General features: G+C 39.1%; 6 protein-coding genes across 6 annotated transcripts; 4 read left to right on the forward strand and 2 right to left on the reverse strand.

Moving 5' to 3' along the window:
- The first annotated feature begins 710 nt into the window (after positions 1-710).
- Positions 711-1,908, forward strand: GGI43DRAFT_405830 (putative quinol monooxygenase). The gene is made up of 3 exons (XM_083206085.1): positions 711-805; positions 876-1,139; positions 1,295-1,908. Exons 2-3 carry the CDS (start codon positions 898-900, stop codon positions 1,440-1,442), a joined length of 390 nt encoding a protein of 129 aa, XP_083060713.1. The 5' UTR covers positions 711-805; positions 876-897; the 3' UTR covers positions 1,443-1,908.
- On the forward strand, positions 1,909-3,147 carry GGI43DRAFT_405834 (arginase family protein). The gene has a single exon (XM_083206086.1). The coding sequence runs from the start codon at positions 2,017-2,019 to the stop codon at positions 2,938-2,940; it is 924 nt and encodes a 307-aa protein (XP_083060714.1). The 5' UTR covers positions 1,909-2,016; the 3' UTR covers positions 2,941-3,147.
- Positions 3,148-4,489: 1,342 nt separating this feature from the next.
- On the forward strand, positions 4,490-6,004 carry GGI43DRAFT_427590 (uncharacterized protein; the record flags this gene model as incomplete). Its single annotated transcript, XM_083208835.1, has 4 exons — positions 4,490-4,579; positions 4,674-4,789; positions 4,842-5,032; positions 5,423-6,004. The coding sequence occupies 4 exons, from the start codon at positions 4,490-4,492 to the stop codon at positions 5,836-5,838; spliced, it is 813 nt and encodes a 270-aa protein (XP_083060715.1). The 3' UTR covers positions 5,839-6,004.
- A 1,776-nt stretch (positions 6,005-7,780) lies between these two features.
- Positions 7,781-8,208, reverse strand: GGI43DRAFT_427592 (crystal protein ET79; the record flags this gene model as incomplete). The annotated part of the gene is made up of 2 exons (XM_083208836.1): positions 7,781-7,794; positions 7,866-8,208. The coding sequence occupies 2 exons, from the start codon at positions 8,206-8,208 to the stop codon at positions 7,781-7,783; spliced, it is 357 nt and encodes a 118-aa protein (XP_083060716.1).
- Positions 8,209-8,850: 642 nt separating this feature from the next.
- Positions 8,851-10,941, reverse strand: GGI43DRAFT_423077 (S8 family serine peptidase; the record flags this gene model as incomplete). The annotated part of the gene is made up of 1 exon (XM_083208186.1): positions 8,851-10,941. One exon carries the CDS (start codon positions 10,939-10,941, stop codon positions 8,851-8,853), a length of 2,091 nt encoding a protein of 696 aa, XP_083060717.1.
- An 801-nt stretch (positions 10,942-11,742) lies between these two features.
- Positions 11,743-12,292, forward strand: GGI43DRAFT_384079 (uncharacterized protein; the record flags this gene model as incomplete). Its single annotated transcript, XM_083203469.1, has 2 exons — positions 11,743-11,913; positions 12,050-12,292. 2 exons carry the CDS (start codon positions 11,743-11,745, stop codon positions 12,290-12,292), a joined length of 414 nt encoding a protein of 137 aa, XP_083060718.1.
- Between the last annotated feature and the right edge of the window lie 1,232 nt (positions 12,293-13,524).

The following is a 13,524-nucleotide window of genomic DNA, read 5'->3' on the forward strand; positions in this document are numbered from 1 at the left end:
TATCCTCGACATGAAAGTCAGGCGGATTCCAGGCATGTCTACATTAAGCAGCATTAAACAGCTACCTAATCAAATCAGGCGGTCAGCATCACATCAATGTGTTTATAAGATAGAATACCACATTCGATACTTTAGTATACGAAAACATTATACGGAAATTTTGTTTTACTTGGAGTTGATCTCTAATGCTCTAGGGTTGCCATAGCAATGGGATTAGAAAATCAAGGGTGTATTACGACAATGTTCAACGCATCAATTGTCAGAAAAAGAACTATACTGAGGGGCAATGAGAAGCCGCTATGAGCAAATATTAGCAGTTATTATCCACAGGAGCGCAAGGGAATACGTAAGTCTACCCAGACTCCTCTTAATGATATCGGAATCAATGACCAAATTCACTGTTAATTTGATCCACACCTACTCACTTCACGATACAAAGCCACTCAATACCAGCCTTTTGTAAGATCCCAGTCATTAGATTTGCTGGGTAATAACGGATTTAATAATAGATAATATAGGCCACCAACGCAAATTATTACCAAAACAATAAATTTGTAAAGGACAAAATCCACTATACTGGCGCCGTTCCTCAGTTAGCGAATTTCGGTGTTAAGTAATCACAATTCCCGCCGAGGTTTCGGTACGAAACGTAGAGTGGGTCCGTTTCATCCAGTGCCGCGGCCCAGATTGAGGGTTCAAAAGATGAAATTAATCCCTCCCTTGGATGCCTGGATGCTTGAGTTCTCATATATATTCCATGGACCGCCTTTTAACTAAAAGTGAAACTAACACACATAAATATTCCGTAAGTAGCCTCTACCTACATTACAGCCACTACAGCGAGAGTGACTTCCCAGCTGAGACATACACGCCAGCACCACAAACGCCACCACCATCATGTCCGAAGTCAACGTTGCCGCGGTGCTCTATCCCAAGCCAGAGAAATTCGAAGAGGTCGGGAAGCCCCCTTTCTTCTTGTTTTACTGTCTTTTTGTTCTCCATCTAACTACCGTTCACATGATCAAGGTTGCTGCGCTTATTGCCGAGGTCACCGCCAATGTGCAAGACCACGAACCAGACACCCTTTTATACTATGCGATCAAAGTTCAAAATAAGAATGAGATTGTCATCATCGAGAAGTAAGTGTTTTGGCTATTTACAGAATTCTCGAAAAGAAGCACCGCGCTCCCCTCCCTCTGCTATCCTTCCGTATACGTAATTCTCTTTGGGCATCGTCAATTCCTGCCCCAGCTGGCAACCACGAGTTAGATTTAACGGCCCTAACTGCTTCCAGATATAAGAACCAAGCCGCTGTTCAAACTCATCTTAAAGCCACCTACTTCCGCAAGTTCTCAGCTCAACTGCCAGAGTTACTAGCCAAGCCAGTGGAACTACGGTCTGGGACACTACTAGATGGCTCTTGTGTAGTATCACGGCTATAAGGAAACGTTTTAATAGAGTAATGAGAATAGAATATAGTAAGCTAAAACCCAGGGTTCTCAGATTTCAGTTTGATTGGAGCGAAATTGGATAACCCGGCGACTTCAGCAGTTGAAAGTGGTTGGTCGTTTATGTACTTTTCTTCGTCCTCTAGCATGCGTTGAATGCTGTAAGTAGGCCTAACCTGCTGCTGAGGCAGAGAAATTCTCTTAGACCCCAATCAACCAAAGAAGTTAAAAGAATAAATTAAGACCATTATCAGTTTCTTGGCGGCCAATGGCACAATTGTTCCACAACCCCTTGGGTAGGCTGTTGTGTCGGTCACTGAGTTTAGGTACAGCAAACCACAAACCCAGTTATGAAAAACATGTCTCACTCACCTTACCCCTCTCCGCATTAACTTGCCCAATTAGGTAAGTAAAAGCGGGATCGTGCGGGGGGTTGCGACTCTGTTCAACTACCCGATTCAACTTCTTTGAGTATGGTTATTTATCCATCCTTGGTACGGATCAGTAGGCTTTCAGTCAACAAAAAAGAGACACAAAAAGAATAAGTCAACGGAGCATACTATCTATTATGATACCCAAATTTCGGTCAATCACCATCATCTCATCACCCTATCATGTCGGCATCTCCCAAGTGGCTGTTGGGGCTGGTCCGGCCCATCTGAAGCTCCGCAGACTAGTCAGTACAATTCGAGAGCGTCGTATCAAAGTCGACGAAGTAGAATTACCACCAGTGCACGACCAGTTCGAAGGTGACATAGCACGAAGTTTTGAGGTGTTCCGAAGAACAGCCATCTCTGTTCGCCGGGCACACGAACAAGCATCCTTCCCCATCGTTATCGCGGGTAACTGCAGCTCAAGCGTTGGAGTCCTTGCTGGTATTTCTACCGTATTAGCGGATTCTAACAAATCACTGGCTTGCGCCTGGTTTGATGCTCATGACGACTTCAATACTCCTGATACTATTACAAGTGGATATTTCGATTCCATGCCAATCGCGATGTTGGGTAATCTTTGCTTCAAGTCGATGCTTGCAACGATTCCCGGGTATTCCCCTCTTGATTTGAAGCGACTCATTCATGTTGGTATGCGTGATGTTAATGAAATTGAGCGGCAGCATGTAAAGGACTCTGGCATATCAGTGGTTTGGGGAAATCCACGGGTAAAGGTTGACTTTAACAAGCAACTAGCGGCGTTAATAGATGGCAAAAGACTCGACTCTCAACCATCGCTAGTCCATGTTGACTTGGATAGCTTTGATACTTCCATTGGGAAGGCAAACAGATTCGCGGCCCCAGGAGGTTTACAAGAGGCTGATATGCGTGAGTGTCTTTTAACGCTGGCAGAGAAAACGGTGCCTATGTCAATGACAATTGCCTCGTTTGACCCGAGTTTTGAAGGCGCTGATGCAATTGCCGATGCAGCAATTCGTTGTGTATCAGTCTTTGTAGACTCTTTGGTTGCTAAATGGAAGATAATGGATGCGCAAGATTAGATTTATTGTAGGAATGAGGCTGAGTTGTGGATAAAAGAAAAGAAACTATTGCCACATTCAAATTCAACATGTAGGAGTATATTATCTCAACAAATATTACGTCTACTAGACCCCCTGAAAGGTTATAAAAGCAATTAAAGTACAAATTAACAAATTATTTAAAAGCTAATCAGCTCGTACAATAACTATGACACTCTGTGCAATATTGTAGCACTGATTTAGCAACTTATACTAGGCTCAATTGGGTATCTCGCGGTTTCGCATTAATCTTGCGCGTTGAGGCTGATTCAGCATATTCTTAGTGGTGTTTGGTGAACCAGACGCATCTTCAGCCTCTCGGACTTCGGGTCCCGTACTGCAGCGACTAGTTTCGCTAGTCTGCTCCATTAGGGATCTGTGGAAATCTTGAATCCACCGAACAAGCTTGACACAAGGCTGCCAAAGTTGGCGGAATGCCGAACCTCTTTGTCGATCCGATCATTGCGGATGTCATGGGAAACATGGAGGCGAAAAATGTCTATTTGATGGATGATGGGAGCTTATGCATCGCATTTGAGCCGTGTTATACCGGTGCATGGCTAATGATGATTCCTCGCGCTTGTAGCGCAAATGGCTAAGCGTCCGGCAACCTTTATGTATGCTCATCGCATTCAGTAGTCGGTTTATATTCAGCCAAGGTACCCTTTCTAGCTAACCTCCCCATAAGAGACACAAGCAATAAGCAAGCATCGAGATACGGACACACAATGTTCAGGCCCTCCGGGCTTTACAGAAATAATTAATTTTCACAGTTATTAAAAACAAAGCCACCCCATCTTTCCTTTGTTACTTTCGCTTTCATATTCGATAGCCTATATAAATGGTACCGAAACACTCAGGTTCCGACTCATAGGTAAGTTAAGATACAGTGGGGTGTCAAAAGTCTCTTGTGGGCAGATTTAGTGCACTAAAAAACAGCAAATTACATCATTTTAAAAGGCTTATAATTATTACCCCACTTATAAAAAAAAAGCTAAAAGTTTAATTAAACATAATTTTTTATATAATATTTATTATAAAAAAAAATTTTTTTATCAAATTAAATATTAATAGAGTTATAGTATAATTAAAATATAGTAATTTTATATATAATTTTATATATAATAGAAAATATACTAAAATTAATTAAAATTATAAAAAAAGTTATTTTATAATAAGGCAGTTAATATATAATATATTTTTATAAATTTTTAATATTAAGATTATCAAAAAAGCGGTCTTTTAAATAATATATTTTTTATTTATTTTTATTTACTTTCTATTAAGTTATTAATATTTTTAAGTAATTAGCGTATTCCAGGGTAGGCCCAGTTTTAGCGCCACAAGAGACTTTTGACTAGGCGCTGTACGCTTGGACCGTTACCTCTGTCCAATGCACTAAATACAGTGAGATTTACCCATACTTTGTCTATAGATAATTATGTTAAGAAGTCAATTTGTAGTTTCTACATGAGTCTAATAAGTAAGTTGCGATCTCTAATTTATTGCAGCCATCTACTCGTGTGTCACCATGCCGTGCTTTGTCACGGATTCCCATCAGACGCCCAGCTTCAAACTGAAGCCTAGATTCTCACATCAAACCAGGCAATGGCCTCTACAGGTGAATGACATAAAACAAAGGTGTTTCCAGATTCACTAATTTGATAACGTTTTTTTTATGTGATATTGTAGATGTATAACATCACCTCTAGTAGTGTCGAGCGAAAGGTAAAGGCCGCGCTCCGACAACCACTCTTACTACGACAGCGTATCACACATCAGCTCCCATTGCTGTAACTCTCACCGATACTGTTACGCCCGTTATTTCTCTGTAAGCCAATATCTACCAAAGATGCCTGCTTTAGTCTCACTGACAATCCCAGTACCGAAACGGCAATTTCGACTTCAACAAGCACTACAACAAGCACAGTCACCCAAACGACTACTGAGACTGTGACAGCCTACGCCGTAGCCACGTCTGTTTACACAGGTGGCAATGGCCTTAGCTATCGCAAGTTTACACACACATTTAACGCTGATCAGCGCTGCCGTCAAATCAAACAAATCAAATCTGGTACCCAGATTTAATTGTTTAATTCAAAAAGCATAATGAATTTGATTATTTAATAAATTTGTCAAATATTTGATATATTTAATAGGATTTTTTTTGCTTTTTTTCCTACTTTTCCCCCCTGTTTTCTCCCTGTTTCTGCCCTGTTTTATTTCACTAATTATCTAATCTTATCTTATCTTATCGATATAATAAGGCATCTTATCCCATGTTATCTTATCTACGCTTATTTTTATTCAGAGTACCCTATATTTGATATAGATTAAATCTATCAAATAATCAGGCTGCTGAATTTGATTGTTTGATAAGAAAAATGGACTTGATTTGATTGATTTGATTGATAGATTTGATAAATTATTTGATTTGACGGCAGCGCTGACGCTGATCTCCCAGACCCAGGCTTCACATCAACCGCCTTGAAGGATCTGACTCCCGACTGGAATGGCACTTTGGCTATCCTCACCTTTGCCACCGATAACTGGCCTAGTGGACCAACTCTCGAACTACCTGATGGCAAAATCTTTGACTCTTCGCAGGCGGCCATGCTTATGAACGGCTTCTTTGTTGCCCAAGAGGACGGATTATATGAGTTGGGGTCAAGCGGCGACTTCATTGACAACTGGGGATATCTCTGGACAGGTAGCAATGTGTACCAGAATTGGAACGACGACAACGCTGACTTTCGGGCGAACCGCGTTTCAGCGCCGTACGAGGGCGGGTCAGTCCAAATCCAAATGAACCAGGGTGATGCAATCCCCTTGACGTGGCTTTGGGCAAACGGAGGCGGAGCGGGCCAGAGCTACTTTTAAATTTTAACTCCTGGCGGTGATTATACCACTGATACTACAGGATACTTTGCAGCCACTTGCGATGCTACTGTTTTTAGTTAAAAGGCATACTAGCAATGTTTCACAGCTTATTTTACATGCGCCTATACCTATAGCTCTATAAGATATAGCATATATATTCAGAAAGACTTGGGGCTTAATTGTGTAACAATTAGGATCAATAAATATAATAATCTTTTTTTTTTTTTTTTTTTTTTTTTAAAGCTCTTCAATGCCTACTATGCCTACAATACAGGGCGATGGTATCCTTAGTATGGATCATGGACGATGGCTTAATGCCCATTGCTCAGCCCAGTTCCTTACCCAAGCAATGGGTTAAAAACCTGTATTATCACTGTGGTTGATATTGCCCCTACTTACTCCTTAATTCGTCAGAGCTTCTCTAAGAGCTCTGCCCGCCAACTCTTCATTGAGATAGCTTGATGCTCTGTCAAACATTGTGCATCTTCGTGCTGACGTTGTATGCCTTGCTCCGTCTGCTTTCCAATCACGTTTTCCACGCGATCTAATCTCATGGCCGATTTATCCTTGATTAGGAAAGTGCTAAGCTTTTGTATTTCTTGGTGGCTTGGAATTGACCGCAACCACTGCACTTAGATAATCTGACCACCCCTGTATATCCGGCTCCCCAGGTCTATTCTTAGCCGGTACGTCCACATCATGTAACATTTCGTAGCTTCATTAAAACCACTTGTACAGAATACGATAATGACGGCACCTTTCTTGCAATAAACATTTCTTCCACCCATATTTTATGCATTTTGATATTTACGTGACCTAGTCCATTTGGTCATTATAACTTTATTATTGGCTTGGGCAAAGTAGAGCTATACACACAACATTCAACCGGCCAGCGGCTACCTGTCCGAACGCCGAGTCCGAACACCGACCGAAGAAGGAGCGTCCCAAAGCGTCACTACCATTCACATCGTAAAAACCAACATGAGGTGAGATTTTGCAGCAGCTATTTTTCTCCTACCCAGTAATCACCTATTCCGCATGTATTATCCTACTCACAGAATGGGATGAAGCTCGGCCGTATTCGCAGGAATGCGTAGAGGTCTCTCAGGTCAGAAGTGTGAACAAGTGGAGAGTTGTGGGATATGTTTAGACGTGAAGAGAGTACCTACATCGAACGAAAATGTTGACGACTCGGAAGTACATAAAGACTCACTTTACAGGCTCATATTCGACGCTATTCATTATACAAAGACAAACAACCAGTGCAGGCCATTGATCTAAATCTGAGTTCTCAATTCAATCAGAGCCCTATCAGCCGTTCCTCCGCCATTAAGTAAATACAGTTCACAGTTTCCAACACTACACCGCGAAGTTTCTCAATGGAGCCTGGGCGCCTGTGAAGACCAGCCAATAGTTTCTATAAGCCGCCAATAGCGTCTACTAGTGCCCAGCTGGCAGTGGAACGGTACGGGCCGACCCATCAGCCAATGACAGTCCCAAAATCGCCGCCAGCACAGTTTAGGCGTTGCTTTTATCCATAATTTCAATATTAATCTTGCGTCCGGCAGTTTTATCGATTGTGTACTATAGTTATTTTTTAGTGATGTACCCTTTCTTCTGGGAACAATAGCATAAAGCTTTTTGTGACTACCGCCATCATACATGGGCGACCTCTCTTGACGGGATATTTTGTACAGGGCATAGTGTGTGGGCAAGAATACATGGCACAATCTTATAAGAGGGCTTCTATAGGCTTCTAAATACATTTCTGGGTTTTAAGAAGGAATTAAAAGGGTTTATAGGACGTATATTAAGTGTCACAAGCAGAAGTGGATAGATAGTTGTTAAGCTTTCAATTAGGATAGAAAATAATGAGCATACACAGTTGGAGCAGTAACTATCGCTCGTAATGCTGTTTATTGTGTGACCCCTCAGCTATATACTAATTGACCTTTTCTATAATTTAGTCAATATAGCTATCTCAAAAAGAGTAGCTAGGAAGAAATATGGGTAAAGGGGGCACTTACGAAGAGTCCAGGTAACTTCGGCATTATCACCACTGCCGCCGCTGCGGATTGCAATGTAGCCAGCCGGGGCAGTCTCACTATAGTCGTTGGAGCCCGAGAAAGGGTTGTCGAATGAACAGTTGAAAGTACCAACAGATGGATTCGAGTAGCTGAAAGATCCTTCGTCGCCCGTCATAAATCCAGCAGATTCAGCCTGAAAGCTTGCTTGGCTGTTTGCCGAAATGAGCTTGGGTGGATTCAAACCTTGGGACCATTCACCATGGGAAACATTGGCTGAGTCAAGAACGAGGTCGTATCCAAGCTTGTTGATGATAGTGACGTTGGTAGAACGTGATGGAGACATGGTGGCAGTATTTTTTAAAAGTAGCGCAGGCTTATTTAAGTAGGATGCGTTTTGGTGTTAAGCTGAGAAAAGATGAATTGATGTGTCTGGCAAAGAGAAATGTTTAGAGAAGAGATGAAAGCCACATTAAATATTTTTGAGTTTACTATAGAATATATAATGAAAACCGACTAACCCTTCTTGTAATGTGCTAGGAGATCATGTAGCCATGTTTGTTCATATTGATAGAACCATATCTATCTGTTCTGTCAGATCTCACCTTCGCTATACTAATAGTCACCAATAGTTTGCAAACTATCGAATCCTGATATTATTAAACCTTAGTGTATTAGATAGTATCAGAATCAAGATTCATCTATACCAGTATAATTGCTTGCTTAATTGCAGATAGCTAAATCTCCTTGTTTTCAGCTAGCCACGGCCACCTTGTGCTTCAGCCAGCCACTGTGATGCATCTAAGCTAATTAGGCTGATTCTCCACTGGTTTATTAATGAGAATATCCGCTAGTAAGCATATTCACAACAGTTACGTTGAAAGTGGTGGGCTGAAAAGCAGAGTAAACTTGACCAATCATAAGTCTCTATAATTTGAATCACGATTGATCTTTTCATCTAGTCTCACTATGGATAACTACACACTATCTAGGCATTCTGCAAGCCCGTGTAAGGCTTCAAGAGCGCCCAAGCAAGCACAAAATCTTGAGATTCGCCTGGGAATATCTTTTGCGCCACTACTCTAATCTTCAAGGTAGTGCTAGACGCTAATTCTAGCACAACCTGCTCTACATTGTTCTGAACTTTCATATTGTCTTCTGATGTATATCCGTTAGTGACGGTCCCAGTTATAGCGTCAATCACCGTCAAGTTGAGATTATTCTGAACCTCAGCCCCTGGCCTGTCATTATAAACCAGCGTAACTCGAAATTCCAGGTCTACTGGGTGCCCTTGTGCCTCAGGGACAAGTGTTAGCTCAAATACATCATTGTGCTTTAACGCATTTCCAATCAAGGTCCCGTGGCTGAGCCTTGCTTGGAGGCCGCTCGTATCCCTATCGTATGCCAAGATGGGCGGCTGTTGCAGCATTTCAGCCGAAGCTGACAAATTAATGCGGCCAAAGCCCTGAGCCTCGATGTCCACATCCAAAAGCTTATCTGCACCATTAATCAAGAGAGCTTTGAGGAGCGCAGCCGGGGGACTTTCAATGCCCTTTGTCTGGGCAATTTCTCTCAGTATAGCGGCGCAGCCAGCTGCCAAGGGCGTCGCATGGCTTGTGCCGCTCCTTGTCTGCCACGCCACCTCGCCAGAAGTCTCCTTGTTCGCAACTCTAAAGCCGCTGTATTTTAGTTTGGGATGTCTTGACTGAGCAGACAAGATGCTGAATCCTGGAGCCACTACGTCTGGCTTGGTCCGGGCTTCTTTGCTAGGACCGCGACTGCTCTTCGGGTAGACTTTGTCGGGGTCAAGCGTCATTAGACCAGAGGGTTTGTCAATTCCAGTTGTTCTTGTTGAGCCAGATGCACCAACCGTTAGACAGTTCTTGGCAGCCGCTTGCGAGCCTATGGTGGGCCTGGGAGGCACATTCCTTGTAGTACTGGAGGGATAGATGTCCGGGTTGTTGTTTCCAGCGGAGAAGATGATCAGAGCATCCGGATGATCTCTCACAAAAGCGTCAATGCTTTGGGCATCTGTGCCATACTGACGCTGACAGTTATTGGCAAGATTATCACCCCAGGAATTGCTGAAGATGCGTGCTTTGTGCTCGCGATAAGGTATGTCGAAGGCTTTGTATACATCTTCGATAGGAACGAGCCGATTATTCACATTCATAATAGAGCTAATCACTAACTTCGCATTTGGCGCGGCTCCGCCGATAGTGCCCTGCGAAGTCTCGATAGGCTGGCCAACTATTGTTCCGCAGACATGTGTTCCATGGCCATCAGGGTCATCATATCTTTGAGAGTCTGTTGGAAAAACATTTTCGCTTCGACCAAGAGATATCAGTCCCTTAATACGCCCCTGGAAAGCAGGGTGGCAGTCACTTGGCGTACCAAGGTCAAAGCCCGTGTCAATGACAGCAATGGTTTGGTTATCGCCATGAAAATTATGTATGTCCATGGATTGTACTGGACCGAGAGCAATTTTATTTGCCTGATCATCGGCCAAACAAGGAATCATAACTTGCTCAATTACCCGAACAAGCTTGTCTCTTGCAATCTCTTCGACCAACGCAGCCTTGACCTCGACTTGTACTTTACCAGTCAGGATTTTGACATCATTTAAATCGGCCCCAATTGCCGCAGCGACATTAGCAGCAAGTTCTTGGAGACCAGCGGCGTCAGAAGATTCGTGATGCGGCATCACATTGATCAATATTTCATCGCCATTACTGTTCAGTGATGAATTCTTGATTATACTGACGAAGTTTGAAAGCTCTTCCGGAATCTTGAACTTGTTACGGTAGACGTCGACTTGCCGTACCCATTCAGGATGGCGGAGTGGCTCGAGATCTTGAGGTTCATATCGACATAGATACGTAAAATTGCCCAGATCTTCTTGGAAGTGCACATTCAGTTCCTCGAGCGCGGCGTGCTGGTCGGCAGTAATGTTGTCATAAAGGGTCAGGACTATGTGGTCTGTTCCTTCAGCATCTTTAGCGTAGTGCTTGTGTGGCTCAACTACGCGTCCATTGACAGTGATTGAAGTAGCATCTGCGGGCGCTTTGGACTCTGCCATCATCGCAAGGTTGACCTGTGTTTTTTTGCTACAGTATCGTATGCGTAATAATATTTAAACAAAGCTCGCGAAAAAGAATTTATTTGCTTCCAAGTGATCCCAACACTTTGTCGATTTCTGCGGTACTGCTATCTGAGTGTACATCTCTGTTGATAGCGTTAGTTATAATTTCCAAATGAATATTTATTCGTATAATGGTATAGAGTAATATTTCAGCTGACATCAAGTAAAACTATTAAAAGGCATGCGTTTCCAGATGCAGCCACTAGTCAATAGCCTACAAACGTGCATTTATTTGATAAATACCCTAATGCAGTATTAGAAGAAATATTGTTGTCGCTAGACCTCTTTTGACGACTTTGACGTACTATATTTGGCAACCCCACCATGAAGATATTGTTCAGCTAGCGACTAGCTTGAACTATTGACCCGCGTTGCCTATTTCGTCATATAAACACCGCTCGTTCTTATTATTCTATTGGATTGTGAGAATTAATAGTATTGGGTTGCTAGAATCAATACTGACGCCTCAATCCACCAACATGGGCTTAAACATGGCTTTGAGAAAAGTATTGCATTTTCAGCTTCCAATTATCAAGCCTTGCACTTCAAACATCACAAATCAGGATCAAATGAATTGCCACTGAGAAGTTCTCGCCGAATGATATCGAATATAAAAAGCGGTTGAATGGCCCCAAGTCTAGTATCCTAACCCAACTGCTTTCAGGATCACAAACAATTACAGTACTATCAAATAACATCATCAAGCTATCAGTGTTTTATTAATACTTTACAAGCAACATGGCAACTACGGATACAAAAGTTTTTACCAACACTACTGTTTTCCAATCCGAGAAAGTTTCGGAGGGGGAATGGAAGATCACCGAAATCCCATCGGACCCTCCAGCAGAGCAGGACTTACACAGTGGTAACCGTAAAGAGCTCAATTTTGATCTCGCATTTGGCATTGGCGTAAGTAAATTTAATTCTCAAGCTCTCTTGCCCAAACTATTGTTTATTTACATATTTACTCCGTTTTACTCTTTTATATAAATAAATTTTCAAAAGCATGGCCCTTCAAGCAACTATCCATACTAATTTCTTATAGATTGGAGGCTACTTTGATTTTGATGATAAGGAGATTTGTATTGGACCGACATTTGGTGGATCTCCTGTTGGTGGTCGCTATACTGCTGGCCTCTATAGCGGTGTCACGTTGGGTATTGATGTGTGGGCGGCCAAGGGTTCAGTCAGAGTGTATGGAGAGGGCGATAAGCTCAAACTTGAGTATACGCTGGGATCTTTCTGGTCGGGAGAAAAGAAGGATAGCTTTGTTATTTGTACCGTCTAAATAGCATATACTCCTATTACTATATATGCGCGGACAATAATAATAGATTTATAATTTCAAGAGGGCTCAGGGTGTCGAACAAGGGAAATGCTAGTTTAATCTGTCTATATAGATCATATAGTTATATATATATAAAAAATCCTGTCCTTAACTTTATTACTAGATAATTAAATTCTTTAATAATATCTTTTATTATTATTTTTATTTTTAACAGGTTTTAAGTTTAAATTATAAAATAATAAATAAAATAAAATTAGTTTTTTTTATATATTATTTTTTTATTAATTAAACCTTTAATTTTTATATATATAATTTTAATAAGTTATTTTTATTAATATTAATTAAAAATAATATTAAAATATTTTTTATAATAATTTAAAGTTTTATATTATTAATTTTTTTTATATTAATTATATTAAATTATTAATTTTTTTTTATTTAATTTTTTAAATTTTTTTATTTAATATTTTAAATTAAATTATAATTATTAATTTAATAATAATATATAAAATAAAATAAAAATAAAAAATAAATATAATTTAAAGTTATAATTATTATAATTTATTTTAAAAATTAAATTTATATAAAATTTTTTTTTTTTAATTTAATTAAAAATATTAATAAAATTTTTATAAAACTTTTTTTTTTAATTATAAAAAATTTTTTTATTTTATAATATTTATTTTTAATTTTATTTTAATTTTTAATTAATTAATTAAAAAAAACTTATTATATAAATTAAATTTTTTTTAAAATATTTAAAATTTTAAATTAAAAAATTTTTTTTTTAAAATTAAAAAAAAAAATTTAAATTAAAAAATATAATTATATTTTTATAAATATAATCTTTTACTTATAAATAAAAAAACTATTTTATAATTAAATTTAAATATTTAAAAAATATTTAATTTATTTAAAATTATAAGTAAATTTATTTTAATAAAAAAATTTAAATTTTTAATTAATTAAATTAAATAAAAAAATTAATTAATAATATAATTTATATAAATAATTTTAAAAGTTTTATTAAAAAAAAAAATTAAAATAAAAAAAAAAATTAAATTTTAATTTTATTAAATATATTAAAATATAAAAATTTTATTAATAATAAATAATTATATATATTAATTTTTATTTTAATAATATTATTTAAATTAAAATAAAAAATAAAATATAAATTTATATTATTTTTAAAAAATTTAAAATTATATTTAAATTAAAAAATAATATTA

The sequence above is a fragment of the Trichoderma evansii genome, assembly GCF_050947405.1.
Source record: "Trichoderma evansii strain SZMC 28006 chromosome Unknown GGI43scaffold_10, whole genome shotgun sequence".
NCBI classification, from domain to species: Eukaryota; Fungi; Ascomycota; class Sordariomycetes; order Hypocreales; family Hypocreaceae; genus Trichoderma; species Trichoderma evansii.